This window comes from Aspergillus homomorphus (genome assembly GCF_003184865.1).
Source record: "Aspergillus homomorphus CBS 101889 unplaced genomic scaffold BO97scaffold_21, whole genome shotgun sequence".
NCBI classification, from domain to species: domain Eukaryota; kingdom Fungi; phylum Ascomycota; class Eurotiomycetes; order Eurotiales; family Aspergillaceae; genus Aspergillus; species Aspergillus homomorphus.
The window spans coordinates 53,438-72,291 of record NW_020291907.1 but is presented as its reverse complement, the minus strand read 5'-3'; the positions used below and the strand labels follow the sequence as shown (position 1 = coordinate 72,291).

Genomic DNA, 18,854 nt, shown 5'->3' with positions numbered 1-18,854 from the left:
TTTGCACCGTTTATGGGATTGTCAATTGAGTGCTATTGTTAGCATGAGAGCAATCCTACCTGTTGATTATTGCTTTATTTTATTTTATATCCCCCCCACCCCTCTCTTGCTTGCTGATAATTCAATTTCATTTCATGTTATTATTATTTACCTCGTGCCACTCATTAATGTCCCCTTCTCCTATTCCATCGTTTGAACTTTAGGCCTGTCTTGTCTCCTGCTGAAGTATGCTAGATCCACACAGTATACGGACCCTGCACGCGGTCCTCGCTTCTTCCCCCCAGCCTGCGCTACACCCACTCTTTCCTTAGTCTCGAGGCTTTTACCCAAGACCGTTCAAGCCGTTCCTCGGGCACGCCATTCCTAGCTCCATCTTCGTTTGGCCACTAAAATGATTGCCTACCCACGCAGCCCGGACGTTGACCAACGATCTTGGCTGAGTATCCACGGGCGCAGAGCACGCTAGGTTCACGACAGTCTCCCTGCGGCCAGGACTCGACACGCGCACCGTCCGTCCCGAATCGCGGGTAGACTATCCAAGCTCTAAAACCCCTATCAATATTAATGCTCGACTAGACTACCCTAAGTTTATTTTCAACCTCATATCAACAAATCTGGGAGCTAGGATATCGCTTCACGCCACAACAGATTCATCGGTGGAGTTGATAGATTGAAGAAAGGTTGCAATGTGACCACGGACCAGAGAAGGGAATGCCACAAGAATTAGATAAATAAAGAAAAGAAAAGAAAAGAAAATCAAATTGTCATCGATTTCTCCTGTTCCTTGATTTCGCCACAACTCCGGCGGAGTATGCCGCTGCCGCTCCAAACCAAAAGAATGAGAAATTGACAGACAGAAGAAAGGCGAGGGACAAATGACCAGAGAAGAGAAGAGAAGCAGAAAGCACATTCAGACGGACAAGGAAAGCTTAGCCGGGTTACGAGAAATGACCATCAACAAGCACCACCCTCCTCCGGAATATCATCGAGCAATTGAGGGGAAGGGGGCCAAAGAGAGGAATTGCATAGACCATACAGAGGGGAGGAAAAAAAAAAAAAAAACCAAAAAGGATGGATGAACAACATCAATCCAATCCATCCGTTCATCCAACAGAGTAACTATTTGAAAGAGAAATTATTACAAGCAACTTAACCACCACCAGCACCACTCACTCTTTTGGGGGTCCTGATAAACCGATGCAAAGGAAAAAAAGGAGTGGGTCGGACTACTTTACTGGCAACGGACCCGTCACCACAAAGCGGCAGCACTCCGCTCCTGGAGCAAGACAAAGGACAAATAAGAGTTAATCCTCCGGGCGGCCCTCCAGTGAGAAGGCCAGTACCGTACCGATACCGGTTCTCCTCCTATTGGTTTTTATGCTTACTTATCCGGTACCGCTAGTAATTACCATGGGCCTTTCTCTCCCGTCGACTACGCTTCCTCTTTTTCTCACTATTCCCTTTTCCCACGCTTATTCTTTTCAATTCTTTCACTCCCCCCTTTCCCCTTTTGATATTCTTTGCCTCCAACTCCGTTTCATTACTAAAGAGTGTAAAAAAGATTACGGGCCCACGCGCTCCACCGTACCCTCGGATCCCACGAGGTGTTGCTCTCTATCCTGCGATTTTTCCTCCTGCCGAATAGCCTCTTGCTCGTCCTGTCCGAAGCCTTTTAGGCCGCCTCTTCTGCCCAGGTTTCTCTTTTCCGAGTCGAGTCGAACCATTTTCCCCCCTCCTCTTCCTCCCACTTTCCCACCCCTCACCCCCCCTCCTCCCCTCCCTCCTCTAGCCGTCTTGATTTTAGGGTGACTGTGCGACTGCCCTGGCGTTGCCACCAACCTAGATCGAGACATCGGTTCTTGCGCTATCACGCATTCGCGCTGGTGGAAATTTATTTGATCGAGTTTCCATTCTCGTTCGTCCTGGCCGAACAGACTATTTTGGCCCTGACCTGGCTGTTTTCTAAACCCTCTATATTCCCCTCTCCCCAAAGCTTGCCCGAGCGCAGACAGGACGGTCCCTTTCATCCTCCCGCCGGTTCCTCGTGCTGTTGTGCTTACCGCCACCTGCAAGGCCATTCTCCGTCACCCTAACACGGCGACTAAGGCAATTAAGCATCGCGATCCAGCATTACCGTCACTTCCTAGAGACAACAATACTTTTTTTCTCTCTTGCCTACCTTTCTGCCTTTATCCGACTTGGAAACAGCCTTCCTCCCCTCCCCTGCCCGTATCATTATTTCCCCGTTTCCTTTTTATCTCAGCCTCTCGGGAGAGTGTGCAATCATACGCGACCATTATTACGCGTCGATCCTTTTCCAACCGGTTCCCCTACACTGTCTCGATCCGTTTGCTCACAACACAACCGATAACCGACATCTTTCACAACCGGTGGAATTGTTGCAATTCAGTCAACTCCTCCTAGAGTCATCAAATAGTACGTTCCAACAAATTACCCACCTCCAGTGGAGGGGAAAAGAAAGAAAAGAAAAGAAAAGAAAAGAAAATACACACGGACGAAAAAGAGCAGGAACAGAAAGAGAAAGAGAAGCCGTCATTGCGCAAGATCTGGTCTGGTCGTTTTGGTCGTTAAGATCTCCTCGGGACCAGTCTGGCACACACCCTCTCACTCACTCTCTCGCTTTCTCTCCTCCCCTGTCCCTAAATTTATTACCTCTCGGCCTATCTTTCTCTTTCTACCATCTCTTTCTCTCTATTTGTCTTTTCTTTCTCGATTTCTGTCCAATCTTGTTTTGCAAGCCACAAAGCTCATTGTGTCCCTCTCGACGCGTCTTCATAGGCACGCGAGGCTTTCTTTTTTTTTTATCTTGGAGGAAATAATCAGCGATATCTTGGTCCGATAGCTGCGACCAATTCGTATTATATGGACAACAGACCTGCTTCCGAGTACGCGCAGTCAGGTTCGCACTTTCCATATCCACTGTCTGCCGCGACTCCTCATTCTGAACTGCCCGCTGCAGACCAGGCTTCTGCTGCTGCCACTGCTCAATACACTCCTCAACCGGAGGTTCGCCCGACTCCTCAGTACACACCTCAGCCCGAGGTCCGCCCCGCCGCCAACATCTCTTCCTCCAACACACCGCAGTCGGACTACGGCCTGAACCAGCCCCCCGCCGCGCGCTCACCTGCCTATCCTGAATACCTCGCCCGCCCACCCCAATATCATCACGCTCCCAACACTCAACCCGGTGGTGCGGCAGGTATGGCTCAAGCAACAAGTCCGTCTATGACCACCCTCAATAATGGGCAACACCATGACCCACGCAATCATCACACGAACGTGAAGTCTGACGCGGACGTTCCTATAGATCCTTCAATCGCGGCCTCCAGCCCCACCTATCCTCCTCCTTACTCGCCTTACCAGCCCCAGGGTCATGAGATGGCTCAATACCAGGGTCACCCCCCTCCTCCCCCGCCTCAGATGTATACGCGTCCGGAATGGTCGCATGGCTATGGACAACATCAACACGGTCTTCCTGGACCTTATACCACTCCTGCCACAACGGTTGGTCCCGCCTCCCCTGCTGCGACCGCAGGGCCGCGCCCTGGCCAGGTATGTCTTTGATGATTCTGGCGTCTGTTTCCTAAGGCTTGGCGCACTTGCGTGGAACTGTTGTCTTGGATGCCTCCCGTGCTGTCAGGGTTGCGGTGAAAAGAGAATTATTCGGCCTTTGGGGATGTGGGAAGCGGGCGCGCTTTTTCATCTTCATTTTTGGTTCTGAACAGAAGCTCATCCGATTTTTTTTCTTTCTGCTAGGTATACTCGTTCGTGCCCATTCCTGGCGCGCAGCAACACAAGCGCCCCCGCCGTCGGTATGAGGAGATCGAGCGCATGTACAAGTGCGGTTGGAACGGATGTGAGAAGGCCTACGGTACGCTCAATCACTTGAACGCCCACGTGACGATGCAGTCGCATGGTGCGAAGCGTACACCCGAGGGTAAGCTGCTGTCATTTTGTTTCTCTGCGTTTTCCGATTCTCGTCGGGGAGAATCGCAAGTTGTTGTTTTGGTTGGTCGCAGTAGCTCGATTGGGTTAGTGCGGGTGGCACGCGCTAGTCGTGTTACACTACGTTAGCGCCGCGGATCGCAGTAGCGTGACAAGCCGGCGCGGAGGTTAAGCGTGTTTAGCCTCTCTGCCCGGCGGCCTCTTTCTATGGTTTACCTCTGCGGCGGTTCCCGTCCAAACATGTCTTCCCACCATTCTTCTCCATTATTCGCAACCTTTTCTTACCCGATCACAACATGCTGACATACTTTCGAAACAGAATTCAAGGAGATTCGCAAGGAGTGGAAAGCTCGGAAGAAGGAGGAAGAGGCTCAGCGCAAGGCCGCGGAAGAGCGCGAGCGTGCCGCCGCCGCCCAAGCTGCGCAAGCCAACCAAGTGGATGCGCCTAATCCTGCGGATCCTGCTCAAGGTGGTCAACCACCCGCGTATCCTGGTGGTGTTCGGCCTCAACTCCCCCCGATTGGATATCAACCTGCCGATGGCCAGGTACCCGGGCAGTACGGAGCGGGTGCCGGTGGCATGGTTTACCAGGGTAACGGGCAGATGGCCTACCCTCCCAATTACCCTCATTCCCCTTATGGGCAAGCGGGCCAAGTGTACCAGCCACGTAAGTAGTCATGTCCTTTGTTATGTTTTGCATTATCAGGACCGGGGTCATGAGGAGTCATGAAGAACCGCAATAGAAAGAGGAAAAGAGAAAGAAAAATCCCCCCAAAGATCATGACATGAAAAAGAGATTTACGACCATCATACCCGAGTGACTCGGTGACTCTTGACTCCGAGAAAAAGCCGCAGGAGGAGGTCTGTGGGTCTATTGCTCTACAAGGTCTGTAGCTGATCGATGATGGCTTCGCAGAAACCCAATCGACCAGCTACCCGCAATAGATGTCCAACTTCCCTTCCTTGACTCAGGTTGCATATTCTAATACAATATCTCCTAATCCCGTATCGCCATCTCGGATCTAATCCTTCCCTTTAAGTCCTTACGCACATGATACCATTTCCAGGCCTTGATTGCTCCAGCCAAACAAGAGTGGCCCTGCGACTTACGTTTCTGTTCCAGTTATGTTATTTTTTTGAGTTAGATTGCATGAGAAACCGAAAAAGGAGACTGTCTAATCGAGGGGTTCGCTGTTTATGTTCCCTATGCGAATACTGGTTATGGAATGCTGCTTGAGATATCTGGCGGGGCTTTCTGCATTAGCTGAGCTTCATTTTGCTTCTAATTTCTTTCCCCCCTCTGTGAATTATGCACCTCTTTTGTCTCTATATGGCTTACCCCCTTTCATGTTGTATGTGGTTTATTGCTGTGATAGCTGAATCTCCAGCTTTTTTCTTCCTGCACGTTTCTGTCCGTTTTCGCTTTGACCAACCTTTATGTTACCCTGGGTGTTGGCCCCCGACCCTGTGCAATACTCATCCCGATAACCTTTTTTCCTCCTTGGTGATGGTCTGCTTGTCGGAGTCTTGCAGCTACTTTTTTTGCGTCCGATACGGCCTTCCCTGCTTCCCAGTGATTGAACAATGCTGGTGAACGAGTGAGATAGGCCATCGTCCAATAGGACACGGTATATCTTTTAGGTCTTTTTATCTCATATGCCGAATGATAGTGGCGACGTCATGTTCGGACCGAAGTCCATCTAATCGCAACCGTGGAGATATGGTTGCAGACGGCTCTCAGGAGATTTATACTTCAGGAAAGAGAAGCCGACGGATTTAAAAGCTAACAGGTTGCGCAAGTACTCTATAGTTTCTGCATTGGTGGACTCTGACCTGGTGTTAGATGAGCCGTACAGTAGATGGCTATTGTGGTGTGACTATGGATCGTGTGGACGAGTCACTAGCCCTGTCGCACAGGATCCGGTAAGATGGGAGCTACTGTAAGTATTGTTTGAACTAGTTCGACGTGAAAAGTATGGGATCTGCTGCCCGCATGGCTTGGGATTTAAGTTATGCATCGACCGGGAAGTAGGCGGGGGAGCGAGAGGGGTGTTTTGGGTGGAGAGGAAGATTTGGCACGGCCCTGCCTTACGGCCCGGGGAGGGGAGGGGGGTTTCGGGTCCAGAAGGGGCACTGAAACAAAGTTAGTAGTAGTCTAGTACAGTATGAGAAGTGGAAGTGGAAGTGGAAGTGAAAGCCCGGATCCTAACCAAGTGTGGGTTTCCTGGATGAGATCCGAATCGATTCACAGGGTTTGGTTTCTGGTCGACTAGTAACGGCAGCCTCCGATCGTGGGAAAGAAAGCCTTACTAGTGCACCTCCTTGGTACTAGCTAGTACCTAAGCCCTCCGTTCCAGTTACTAGAGGCTTACAAGGCGTTGCCGCCGGGACCCCCCCCGATCTTCCCCTTCCCGGGGCGCGGAAAGGAAGGGGACGGAGGGGGGGTGGAATTGTCTAAGCGTCAGATTGAGCCTATCGGGCGGAAACTGCTGCCTGAGGTTGGGTTATTTCTTGTGCTAACGGCGTCCCGGCGGGCGGTTGGTTGATTAAACCGGTATAACTCGGCTTCTCACATCTCTTACTGATAAATTCTAGTAGGCTAAACCAGATTCAGTAGTACTATATTGGTTCAGTCTTCAACCATCATGGCTGGGGACTAAACTGCTCTGGTGCTGCATGGATTACCTATATGTATGAAATACTTTATTACCTAAGTGAGGTGTATGTACTGCCTCAGGCATGAGACATTAAGAGAGTCGGAAGCGGAGTAACTTGCCGCTTCTGCGGCGTCTGGCAATCTAACCTCTTCTTTACTAGCCGGACTCAAATGCGATATTTCGCAAATACCGCGGAGTTTGCGGTCGAGACACCGGAGCTTGTTGCTGCACTCAACTCAACGCTCTTCTTTCTTTTCTTTCCTTGTCTTGTTGTAGGTGGTGTCTCGTTGAAGTCGGAAAAAGCTCGTTTCTATCTTATCAAGTTGACTTGACTGGGAAGAGCGATTGCCATCTTGTTCTCGTGTTGTTGCGCGGCGTCGAAGGAAAAAAAAGTGATTTCAGAATCCCCAACTTTTGCCTCATCTCCGCAACTTTTTTTTTTCGCGCTGCTTCTCCGGCCTTCACTTCACGACCAAGATCCCCGTCACGCACGGATAATATCTCGAACGTCGCCACCATTCTAACTGGGCTATTTTAGAGGCTTGAATCATAACGTTGGATCTCTCAACGCCCTCCGAAGAAATACGACCGGAATCCGAATTTTTTCCTGATCCTACCTAAATGCTATTTCGCTGAAACCACTATACACAAATCTATCGATGCGCTTTCTCCAAGCCAATACTGCTACTAGACAAACCATGGCAATGAGACTTCCGCTCGGCGGGCAATGCACTCGAGTCGCTGCTCGTAACGGCAAAGCCATCAACGGCAGCAAACACGCCTACACCACTCTCTCCTCAGCCAACTGCAACAACAGCACCACCCGAAGCCTCCGACGCGCCGTGCTTCCCGCCTCCCAACAACAACAGAACACCACATCCACCGCCGTGAGCTGGACCCGTGCTTCTTCCGATGCCGTGATCCGGAAATACTGGCAGGGGTTCCTGGAGCTGCAACGGCAGCCGGAGGAATCTTCTAAGGCCCCGAAGGTGAACCGCGAGCTGCAGGAGTTGCTGCTCAAGGTCGCGGAGGTCGGCACGTCGCCGCGGCTGCGCATGCAGGAGGCCTCATTGATGGGCGACCAGTCAACGCGCAAACAGGTGGAGATGGAGCTGAGGTGGCTGGTCGATCCGCGGCGGTTGGCAGACCGCGTCGGCCGGTTGCTGCAGGGGAGGGAGATCATCATGGCCGCGGCGTTGCTGCGCGAGGCCCAGAAGCAGGGCAGGGAGTGTATCGTTGCGTGGAATCATCTTCTCGAGTATTGCATGAAGCAGGGCGCCACGATGGCGGCCTATAAGTTTTATACGGATGTAAGTTTGCTATGCTCTTTCTCTTGCATTTTTCCCCCTTGTATATGGGGCCTTGTGCGATTGTGACAGTTACTGACTTTTGAAAACTTTTCCGGTTTCGCGCAGATGAAAAAACGTGGTCGCAAGCCTAGTTCCTATACCTATACCATCATGTTGAATGGTTTCAGTAATAAACACCTTAGCGATAAGGAGAAGAATGTGGACGCCGCGATGCGTGTTTATCGGTCTATTGAGGAGAATCCGGAAATCGAGCGGGATATCATCCACAGCAACGCTATGCTGAAGGTCTGCTGGCTTCTAAGAGACATGGATACCTTGTGGCGGGTTGCGGGAGATCTTCCTGAGGATGGACCCGGTTCACCCGATTCGTACACCTACACCATTATCCTGCGGGCTATCATGAGCAATCTGGAGCTTGTCACGCGGAGTCTTCCCTCCAGAGCGATTCGCGAACACACAGAGAAGAGGAAAGCGGCCCTCACTGAAGGCAAAAGGGTCTGGGCCGATGTTGCCTATCGTTGGAAGAAAGGTCAACTCGAGATCGACAACCATCTAGTTCAAGCGATGGCTGAATTGCTCTTGAACGCGTACAGTGACTACAACTGCTACGAAGTGCTTGCTTTGTATAATCAGACGGCGGGTCTCCCAATTTTCATGAATCGGCCTTCGCCCGATAAAGTCTACAGAGACAAGTGGGCTGACAGGTGGGACGAGAAGGTGGAGGTCACCAAGAAGGGTCGCCGGGACTTGCATGCAGAGCCTGTCCCCTTTGTGAACAGCAATAACGAAATTATTGAACCCGAGACTACCGGAGAAGCAGAATCGTTGGAGGAGGAGCCGCAAGAAGAAGAGGAGAATTTCGACCACTTGTTCGACCCTGTCACGGATGCCCCTGGCTCTTCAAAGCCTAAGCTGATCACAATCACTAACCGGGAGATCGACACCGTGCTGGAGGCCTGCTTGACCATGATCCAAGGGATGCGCCCTGGCAAACAGTACTGGAATTATCTTACGCGCGAGGGCCACCCGACTCCCGTCCAGCCTGATGCGGCCGCTATTCACCAATACCTGCGTCTTCTTCGCTATAGCCGATCCACCCGGGAAGCCGTCACGGTGATCCGCGATCAGATGCTTCCCTTCGGACTTTGCGATAACAAGACCTTCCACATTGCGATGAGTATCTGCCGGCGCGACACCCGCAATGCAAATGTCCTGAGGCTTGCCGACGAAATGCTCGATATCATGGGGAGTGCGTTGGTTCTCGCGGAGCCGCGCGCCCTGGTGGGCTATCTCGAACTCGTCAACGCACTGAAAGAAACCCCTCAGCTTCTTCTGTCTCTGCTCGGCTTTGAAGGTGCGTGGAAGGCCAAGGCCAGCAATTTCCAGGACAAGGGAAGGAGCCTGAACGCTGGTATCAGCTTGCACGCCATCGATCGGGTCTTCCCTCATCTCAAGAAGCTGAATGAAGCAACTCTGCCCTACTTACCGAAGCCGAAGGATGAGGATGCTTCAACGATCCTGCGACCTGACAACCGCGACTTGACTTCCGGGCTGTACGGCTACAAGATCGCGCAGGCGATGAACGAAACGGGGCGATTGGTCGACGAGGTGCTGACCAGGGACAGGAACAAGAAGTTCCTGAGCAAAGAGGACCGTGGATCTTTGCAGGCGAAGCGTGAAATGCTGAAGAAATACTCTAATGCGCGTATTAACCTTCATCTTAGAGATGTCCGCGTGAGTGCGACTGCTAGCCAGGCAGAAGCTTTCGAGAAGCAGCAGGAAGAGCAGCGACAGCAGCAGGAACTCAAGCAGGAAGAGCAACAGCAGGAGCCCAAGCAGGAAGAGCAAGAGCAACGGGAGCAGAAGCAGGAAGGGAATGAGGTCGCCGTTGCAAAGGAGGAATACCTCGACACTGTATAGAATTCTCACCTCTCCTGGACATGTACTTTTGTTGTCTATAGCATCTACGGGCGTTGGTATATAGGTTTTGTTTTGATTGTACGATAATGGCACTACTTTCTTCTCTTGTGTATAGGGTCCAACATACATACACAGGTATATATGAGGCAATGTCGGTATATGTTATTTTGAGATACACCCATGCAAAAATGACCAGTCTTGTCCATCGGAGAATTATGTGTAAATCTGATAACGAGTAAGAGAGACAATCGGGAGCTTTTCCGCCTGCCGCTTTCAGCCCGTGCTGCGTACGTAATGAATGCCACTCTAGCCTCTCCGGCACAACAATCAATCCCCAGTTCATCTCATTCGATCACTACAAGCTATATCCTCTGACCTGCTCACCATTTCCTTTCCTTGTTTCTCTCTGGATACAGCCGGACTGTCCAGGTAATACCTCAGAATCCGTGATAACCAGCGATCTGCGTGGTGACTGCTGTATTGTTTCCGAACCGGCTCCTCACTGGACTGCCCGTCACGCAAACCAAACAGCTCAGCTCAACAAAGCTAGAGAGAATCCCTACCATAAACCCCAAATCATATCAGCCTGTCATGGCCAGCGCGCAACCTCTCTACAGCCACGGCGACATCCGTGACGATGAATCCATCCTGGACGACGACCTGATCGAGTCCGACGAGGGTGAGCTCTATTGTGAACCGGCTATGCACTAGACACTCTCCAAGCTAACCCCAGTGGGCACGCGCACGCGCACACACACGCGCGCGCGCACTCGCTCCTCTTGATATCTAGCAATCGAAGCCGATGACCCCCTTCACGATACCACAGACCGGACCCCGCTCCGCGGCAACATTCAAGGCGAAGCGTCCTCATCCAACGGCTCCCGCGGCGGCGGTGGTGTCAGTGCCAACCTCGCGGGGAACTACCTCACCTCGTCGATTCCCGGTGAGGACCGGCGCGCCACGCAAAGCACCATCGACGAGACCGTCTGGGAGACCGTGTCGCGGGACCTGCGCGCCGTCTGGGAGAAGATGCGCCAGGTGCTGTGGCCTAAGTACCTGATCGGGGGCATGCTGCAACGTGGGGGTGGTGGGCTGGCGGCTGCTGAGCGCGGCGAGGCCTCTGGGTTTGGTGGTGGGATGCGCAATCTGGTCGGGAGGTGGCCTGATGCCGATGTTGTCTTGCAGGGCGGCATGAGTGAAGGGTTGAGGGATTGGGATCTTTGGTATGTTTTCTTCCTACCCTCCCCGCCTTCCCATGAAATATTGTGGAGGGGGGTGTGGGTGGTGGTAGGCTACGGAATTGGACTGGGTTGACTGACTACGCTACGCTACGCTGTCTTAGGGGTCCGTTGATCTTCTGCCTTTTGCTGAGTATGTTTCTGTCGATGCGCGCCCAGGGCGAACAGTCCTCGTTGGTGTTTTCGGGGGTGTTTTCGATTGTGTGGATTGGGGAGGCGGTCGTTACGTTGCAGATTAAATTGCTGGGTGGGAATATGTGAGTCTCCCCCTTTGGTTTCAAGTGGGATTTGGTGGTTGAGGAACGAATGATGTGCTGATGTGTTTGGTGATTGCGACAGTTCCTTCTTCCAGTCGGTCTGTATCATCGGATATACGCTGTTCCCGTTGGTCATTGCTGCTCTCCTCAGTGCCTTGGGTCTGCCGACCATTGCGCGCATACCGGTCTACTTGGTGCTGGTGGCTTGGTCCCTGGCGGCCGGCGTGAGTATTCTGGGTGGATCCGGGGTGGTGCGCAATCGGGTCGGCATCGCAGTGTACCCGTTGTTTGTGTTCTATGTGGCTATCGGATGTCTCTGTTTCATCAGCTGAAAGGGTCGAATTGAGTATGTGGTGGTATGGGGAGTTGTGATGCTGGCTGAGACCGGAGGAACTAGAGCCAGGAATAGAGAAAGAGGGCGGTGGATGTCTGTCTGATCAATTCTAGTTGAGACCAGTGGTCGAACTGTCCTGTGGTTCATAGTAGCGTTTCGTATTTGATTGTTGTTTCACAGCCAAGCCATTACTTTTTGATTTTCGTCTTGGTAGTAAGAGTATTAGCAGTAGTGGTGGTGGTGTTAGAAAGTGGGGGAATTGATTTACTTCAGCCGCGGCGGAGCGAGCGGTGACGAGCGAAGGGTAAGAAGAGAAGAAGAGAGGCGCCAACACAACAACAGCCCGGGCCATCTCATCTCCTCGTCTTCTCCAACAACTCACTCCCGCTCGCACTTTGCTTGCTTGTCCGACACCGTTGGCTGTGTCTTCCCTTGTCTTTTTATACCTTGTTCCCCTTTCTCAAGTATTCAGTACTCTTCTCAGTTCAGACTGCACTTGGCTACCTACGGTAGCAGCTTTCTCAACCCCGTTTCTGGATCTTTAAACCTCTATCTACGGAACCAGCAGCTTTCGGCTGATTGTGAGCCAGCTCTGACGTACAACCCCCAGACACCCTCGGCGCAAAATATAGACACACCCCCCTTACCCTTTGCTCTACAAGGAAGATCTTTTGGTAAGTCATTCTGCCCCCCACATATGGAAAGCGACGATCACATTCGAGAGCCCCCCTTCCCCTCCATTCCCTTACCTGCCCGCAACCCCGAATACTGCGGGCAGAACCAATCTCTTGCCCGAAAGCAGACCGATGATAAGCTCTGGCCTTCTTTGGGTCGATTGAGCTTGGTCTCACTAACCAGGCATCTCTGAGCTGGTTGTCTTTTTCGTTAATTGAAGCTAATATCTGTTTTTGCTTGTGTCAGACATACAGAATCTGCGTTTGTTTACGGGCCCGTCTCTGTTCAACCACGTCACCACCCGGCGATCGCCTGATTCGAGTACCCGAGCAAACACAGAGACGATCGTCTACCCTTGGCCTACAACCATTCCAAATCTCATAATTTCACTTGAATGAAAGATGGCGCCGGAGCAGCAGCATGCTGGTGGGGTAGAAGGTACAACCCGACCAAATCATATATCCGTCTCACGTGGTGCGATCATCCTGACAAGATTTTCAACACAGTTGATGAGGTACCCCAGGGCTCCATAAGCGCTCAGGGTAGGTTCTACAAAATCATCAATCTCTCCCGGACCTACAACTAATCTACCCTTCAGCCACGGACGATTCGCAAGCATCGGACAACGATGGCGGAGAGCGCCCGGTTCGCAACAAGCTCAAGGAAACGTCCATCACCTCGGTCTCCAAGACTGACGATGCTCGCCAGGAGGAGGGCAACACCAGCCGAGACAGCAGCCGGGGCCGCAAACGGTCTTTCGACGAGGATCAGACCGAGAAGATGGAAGATGACTTGGGCCATCGACGGAAGAGGTCGCGCGACTCGAATACGGAAGAGGAGAACATCGCTGCTGCCGTCGACGCACCGTCGCAGTCAGTGGAGGACCTTTCACGCAAGATCCTGAGCCCGAAGAAGAAGCGGAGTCGCGACCAGTTGGACAAAGATGAGGCGAAGCCTGCGGAGACAACGGAACACGTCGATCAATCGGTCCCTGAGAAGGATATTGCGACGGAGGAACCTGTTGCCGAGGGAGAACCCGAGAAGAAGAGACATCGGGATGATTCACAGGAGCGGGAGAAGGTATGTGCTATGCGAGAGTTTGCGCTTACGTCGACTAATATGGTTGCAGGCCCCGATCCCCAGTGCATTCGCCAACACTTCGTCCGTGTCGCCTTTCGCGTCACTAGGTGCTGCTTCCACGAAGACAGAAGGATCCTCTAATCCTAGCCCAGTCAAGTCCTCATCGGCCTTCGCAGCGTCGAGCTTGGCGGCGTTTGCTACCTCGGAACAGTCACCCTTTGGCGCTCTGGGTAGCTCCGCTTCCTCCTCTGTCTTCAAGTCGCCGACACCTTCGGATGCCGGCAAGCCCGCCGTTACCGGATTTGGCGCCCCGACTGGCGCATCAGGTGTACCTTCCCTGGGCTCTGGTTTTGCGAGCTTCAGCGGTGGTTTTGGCTCCGCAGCACCCAGTGGCGGTCTCACAAGTTTTGCTTCCCCGACGACACCCAGTGCTTTTGGCAGCTCTAAATCTAGCGCGTTTGGGCAGCCCGAGGAAGAAGAGAAGGAGGAGGAGGCCGATGAGGCGGCTGATGCCGGTCCGGGCGAGTTTGAGCAGGACAAGACGGACGAACGATTCTTCGAGCGACCGAGTAAGTTCGATTGGTGGGCTGCTTGTGCGTACCGCAGCTAATCTTGTGTTCAGTTGAAACGGGCGAGGAGAACGAGAAGACATACTTCTCTTGCAAAGCGAAGCTGTTCCAGTTCAGCAACAAGGAATGGAAGGAACGCGGGATCGGCACTTTCAAGGTCAACGTGCGGGTGACCGACGGGGTGGAGGATAAGAAGGCGGCCCGGATGATCATGCGTGCGGATGGAGTGTTGCGAGTAATGCTGAATACGCCTATCTTCAAGGGGATGACGGTGGGCGACGCATCGGGCCAGGAGCCCAAGTCGAAGCAGATCCATCTTGCCAGTCTGGAGGAGGGTCGATCGGTTCCGCTATTGTTGCGGGTGAGTTTCCTCGCGAGGACTGATCAATGGAGGCATTTGCTAACCGGTGGAATAGACGGGGAATGAGGACCTGGCTAAAGAGCTGTACAGGGTGGTGAAGGAGTTGCAGACGCATCAGTGAGGGTGTGGGATGGTTGCACTTTATGGGGAGGGAGTCATGAGTCGAGGGCGGCAGAATTGGATTTCAACTGGATATACATGCTATGAAGGAGCAGAGGGATTGATTATTTTACAGACACTTACGCCTTGGAGGGCGATGAACGGCCCTATCTGTGTGTAGGACTTAGGCTTTGAATACCGTGAACAATGCATTTCCTATGTTAATTGTTATCGAGAAACGGGATGAGGAAGGCCAATCAGGCCATGGCAAAGATTGATTACTAGGACTAGACTGGATAGCGCAGTTGGACCGGTGTCAGGTGCCTCCTTCTTGCGTCTGTTTTTAACGTCTGCTTTTGTTTGCAGTTCAAATCCAAGATGCATCGTCGGGATGCATTCTCCCCTGAACGGGTATTCCTTCATCACTACCACCACAATGGCGCTCAGCATCAACATGAGCATCAACATCAACATCAACCTCCCCTCCACCTCCACCTCCACCTCCACCTCACGCACGTCACCGGTTCAATTCCCTTCCTGAACCCAACGCACGCCGCTTATCGAGCCACCACCAGCACCACCTCCCACCAATCCCCCAAGACAAGCAACCCGAGGCAATCCCCGGGAATCTACCGCCTCTGGCGCGCCCGCGACACGCGCAAAGGCCGGCACGCCCTCCGCATCGTCACCGCAGCCAACCACAGCGATGTTGATACCACCAAGACCCAGAGAACGGACCCCCAACTCCAACCACCCCCAAGTACAAAAACAACCCCCCAAATCCAGATCCAGATCCAGAAACCCCGAAGAAGAATAACCCCCAGCACCCTCACAAAACCCCTCACAGACCTACCCACCCTAACCGCCCTCCTCTTCCTCGTCGGCTCGGTTATCTGGATCCTCAACGCCTTCTTCGTCTGGTTACCTCTGCAGGATCCTGCCTCTGAGTTTGCAGGGGAAGAGATTGGAGGCGGGGGGTGGACGGCGTTTATTGGGGCTGCGGTTTTTGAGGTGGGGAGTTGGGGGTTGGTTTTGGAGGCGGTGTCGGTTTTGCCTTCTGGAGATGATCGGTGTTGGGGGTGGGGGGTGGAGGTTCGTTCTGCTCTCTCGATAATCAAAGGGTCTGCGTCTGGATCTGGGGTGGGGAGTCCGGGGGGTTCTGTGGGGGAGAAGTCGGACGAGGCTGGTGGGACTGCGATTGAGACTGGGGTAAGGGATGGTGGTGACGCTGGGATTGAGACTGCGATTCGGGAGAACAGTGGTGAAGCGACGACCCTCGTGCTCCAACCCACTACAAGCCCCTGTATATGTCGGAGGGCAGGACGACGAGGATTCTTGGGAATGCGGTTACTACGCCAGAGCGGGAAGAAGGACAACCTCCACGAACTAGGGTTCCTGGCCTCCCTCACGCAGCTGGTCGGCGCGTCGATCTTCTGGATCGCGGGGTTCACGGGCCTGCCGGGCATTATCAACCATATGGGACCCGCGCTGACGGACGGCGTCTACTGGGTGCCGCAGGTGGTCGGCGGGGTGTGCTTCGTCGTCAGCGGCGGGCTGTTCACGCTCGAGACGCAGGAGCGCTGGGATCGGCCTGCGTGGACCGTGCTGGGTTGGCATATCGGGGTGTGGAATGTGGTCGGTGGGGTCGGCTTCACGCTGTGCGGCGTGTTCGGGCTGGCGGGCCTGCAGTATCAGGCGTGTCTGGCGACGTTCTGGGGGTCGTGGGCTTTCCTTTGGGCGTCCGCGTTGCAGTGCTATGAGAGTTTGGAGAAGTGGCCCGTGGAGAAGCAGAAACAGAAACAGAAACAGTAGCAAAGACAGAGGCACTATCATCGTCATGGCGATGACTGAAATTGAATTGAACCCATTTGACACCATCAAATTCAATTGACTTCTATAAGGGGGAATTTGGAATATGCTGTAAAAGAAGAGGAATGTACATACAGACCACCCAGATCGAAACCTTAGAACTCCTTGGGATATATAACAAACGCAGGGCAGAAAAAGCTATTGTGTCTTAATTAGCCACCCCACACATCCAATCGCGCCGCCTCCCAACATCAGCGTGAGGATCCACGCCCCCGCGCGATCGGCGGTCGTGATGGGCTTCGACTCCGACGGGTTTCTCTCGTCGGCGCTCGTGTCGATGTGGTGCTCCGTTGCGTTGGGGTTGGTTTCGATCGTCTTCGGCGAGTCACTGGCCAGCAGCATCAGCTGCGAGGTAACGCCACCCAGCGCGCTCATCTGGACTTCGAGTCCCAGCGAGCCGTCCCACCCCGGCTGGTACCATCGCACACCACACAGGTTGCTCATTCCATTGGCCGTACCCGAGCACTGCAAACCGATGGCCTCGGCTGATCCTGCCAATTTGGGGGCGATGAGATCTCTCTTGGAGGGCACCAGGATCGCCGTGAACGCCAACCACATGGCAACATAGCCCTTGAAGCCGAGCTGGTTGCGATCGCACGACAGAATCGGTTCGCACGCCACCTCCGACAGAACCGTCCCGTTGCCGTAGTCGGGGCTGCTGAACTGGGTCGGGAAGAACTTAGCGAAGGTCGCATCAAGCAACCGGCTGACGCGCTCCTGCCATATTTCGCTTCCGTTGGTCTGGCACGCATATTAGCTAACTAGAGGGTTTCCAACGTGTCAGACAGGCAAACTCACGTAGTTATACATGAAAGCCGCTCCGGATAAATATGTTCCGTAGTTGTATGTCCATTGGTTGTTACCCGCATCTTTGCAGTTGGCCTCATTGGAGGTCGAATCGGCAATGTTCCAAATAGTGAGGTTCGTATTCAGTAGCGGCGTTGTGGAGGACCAGTCCCAGATCTTCTCCGCCCATTCAGCATAGGTTTCATTCTTGGTGAAGCGGGCAAGTCGGGCCGACAGCTCAAACAGTCCTCCGTTCGAAATGGCGTTCTTCATTGTATACCCCGCCTGATACGGCCACACCTGCCACCGCATGCCGCCATTGCAGGTATCGTTGTCCCAGCGGTTAACCTGCATGTTGAACACCGCGCGTGCAAGCGAGGTCCAAGACGGTTTGCCGTCCCGCTCCGGGAGGCCAGCCTCGGAAGCAGTGATGGCAGCCAGTCCCCAGAACATTTGGTCATCGTTACCCTAAGGTCGGGTTAGTCTTGTTCTTTCCCTAACTGACACGTCTGAGACGAGTATCATACCAGCCATTGACTGTAGTTGGCGGAGAAGAAGTCGTAGTTCTCGCCGGCCTGGAACATCAGGTCATGCGAGACGACGGAATTGTAGGTATCGACGCCGGAGGCTTGCCAGAATTGAATGAGGGTCATGAACATGCTACCGGCAATGTACCATGTGTCGGTGAGTTTTCCGGGGATTCCTTCGGTTTGATTTTGTTTGTAAAAGGTCATCAACGGGTCGGCGATGGACGTGCCGGCCGTCGCAAGGGAGTCTAGCAGAATCGCGGGATGAGCGGGACAATCGAGATCTATGAGGTTCGGAGCACCTACCAGCATCATTGACTTGGATGTTGAGATTAGCCTGGACCAGGCTACTGACCATGACCAGCCAGAGCGGAAGCTGTCGAAGGTAGCGCGATAGGGCTCGCATGGTGGGTGTGGCGTATGTGTATCTCCTCACAAGGTGAATTGTGGAGGAATGTTTAAGGGAGAAGAGGGACGACAGCAGGCAACCATCAGGGAGGAAAAAGCAGGTTTGAAGGACTCAGGGGAGGGGGGGGGGTCTGTTGGACGAACTGAGACGCCAAGGGTGCCAAGAGAGGCATTGGCACGACCAGCCAAGAGTGTATTTATGGAACACAGCGAGGGGGGGTGGAGGGAGGTTGGCATTGTGGGTGGGAGATGCCAGACCGGCAGAAAGAATGACATGCAACAGCAACGCAGAGGAGGAAGGAGCTGGGACTCTCCGGGTGAATTGTGGTAAACGGGCTGCTATTCAGGGACTGCCAAAGGGTCCATCCAGTCCCTGATCTTTCCCCGGATCTGGAGATCAGTGACTTGCTGGGCTGAAACCCTGAGGGAGGCCTGGATGTCTGACAGCCGCCCTCGGATCCAGCTGCGACCCGCGATCTGCACGAACGGGTCCAAGCTGACTGGTCATTGACCCCTGTGACATTATATTGTGTATGAAATCGGCAGGGTCATTGGAGTGGGATCAATGGCCAGATAAGATGAAGGTAGAACAGAACAAGTCAGGTTGCGAGGCAGCAGCAAAAGAAGAGAGGATCGACGGCTAAAGAACGCCCGCTTCATCCTTGCCGTTTCCGGTTAGCCCCATCGCTGCGAGGCTGCTCTTGCCAGCGTTGCAAATCACTGAAGACAATCGCTGGACGAGAGAGAGAGAGAGAGAGACTCAGCAATCGGAAAAAAAAAAAAAAAAAAAAAAAAAAA

The 18,854-nt window shown here is 53.2% G+C and overlaps 6 protein-coding genes across 6 annotated transcripts; 4 read left to right on the top strand and 2 right to left on the bottom strand.

The window, feature by feature from the left end:
• Window positions 1–1,514: 1,514 nt before the first annotated feature.
• Window positions 1,515–2,481, bottom strand: BO97DRAFT_90509 (uncharacterized protein). The gene has a single exon (XM_025701126.1). The coding sequence runs from the start codon at window positions 2,076–2,078 to the stop codon at window positions 1,563–1,565; it is 516 nt and encodes a 171-aa protein (XP_025550752.1). The 5' UTR covers window positions 2,079–2,481; the 3' UTR covers window positions 1,515–1,562.
• A 402-nt stretch (window positions 2,482–2,883) lies between these two features.
• Window positions 2,884–9,853, top strand: BO97DRAFT_435008 (uncharacterized protein; the record flags this gene model as incomplete). Its single annotated transcript, XM_025697708.1, has 6 exons — window positions 2,884–3,573; window positions 3,778–3,958; window positions 4,286–4,633; window positions 6,947–6,999; window positions 7,592–7,933; window positions 8,039–9,853. The coding sequence occupies 6 exons, from the start codon at window positions 2,884–2,886 to the stop codon at window positions 9,851–9,853; spliced, it is 3,429 nt and encodes a 1,142-aa protein (XP_025550751.1).
• Window positions 9,854–10,195: 342 nt separating this feature from the next.
• Window positions 10,196–11,868, top strand: BO97DRAFT_405974 (Yip1 domain protein). The gene is made up of 4 exons (XM_025695313.1): window positions 10,196–10,532; window positions 10,644–11,076; window positions 11,196–11,348; window positions 11,431–11,868. The coding sequence occupies exons 1-4, from the start codon at window positions 10,445–10,447 to the stop codon at window positions 11,678–11,680; spliced, it is 924 nt and encodes a 307-aa protein (XP_025550750.1). The 5' UTR covers window positions 10,196–10,444; the 3' UTR covers window positions 11,681–11,868.
• An 890-nt stretch (window positions 11,869–12,758) lies between these two features.
• BO97DRAFT_435006 (Ran-binding domain-containing protein) lies at window positions 12,759–14,488 on the top strand (the record flags this gene model as incomplete). Its single annotated transcript, XM_025697707.1, has 6 exons — window positions 12,759–12,795; window positions 12,864–12,899; window positions 12,956–13,437; window positions 13,487–14,006; window positions 14,060–14,367; window positions 14,423–14,488. 6 exons carry the CDS (start codon window positions 12,759–12,761, stop codon window positions 14,486–14,488), a joined length of 1,449 nt encoding a protein of 482 aa, XP_025550749.1.
• A 479-nt stretch (window positions 14,489–14,967) lies between these two features.
• Window positions 14,968–16,251, top strand: BO97DRAFT_307632 (uncharacterized protein; the record flags this gene model as incomplete). Its single annotated transcript, XM_025691173.1, has 2 exons — window positions 14,968–15,558; window positions 15,706–16,251. Coding segments are annotated over 2 exons (1,137 nt in total), but the record flags the coding sequence as incomplete, so codon positions are not given.
• Window positions 16,252–16,473: 222 nt separating this feature from the next.
• BO97DRAFT_346817 (glycoside hydrolase family 76 protein) lies at window positions 16,474–18,054 on the bottom strand (the record flags this gene model as incomplete). The annotated part of the gene is made up of 4 exons (XM_025691827.1): window positions 16,474–17,076; window positions 17,134–17,589; window positions 17,649–17,896; window positions 17,955–18,054. The coding sequence occupies 4 exons, from the start codon at window positions 18,052–18,054 to the stop codon at window positions 16,474–16,476; spliced, it is 1,407 nt and encodes a 468-aa protein (XP_025550747.1).
• Window positions 18,055–18,854: the final 800 nt, after the last annotated feature.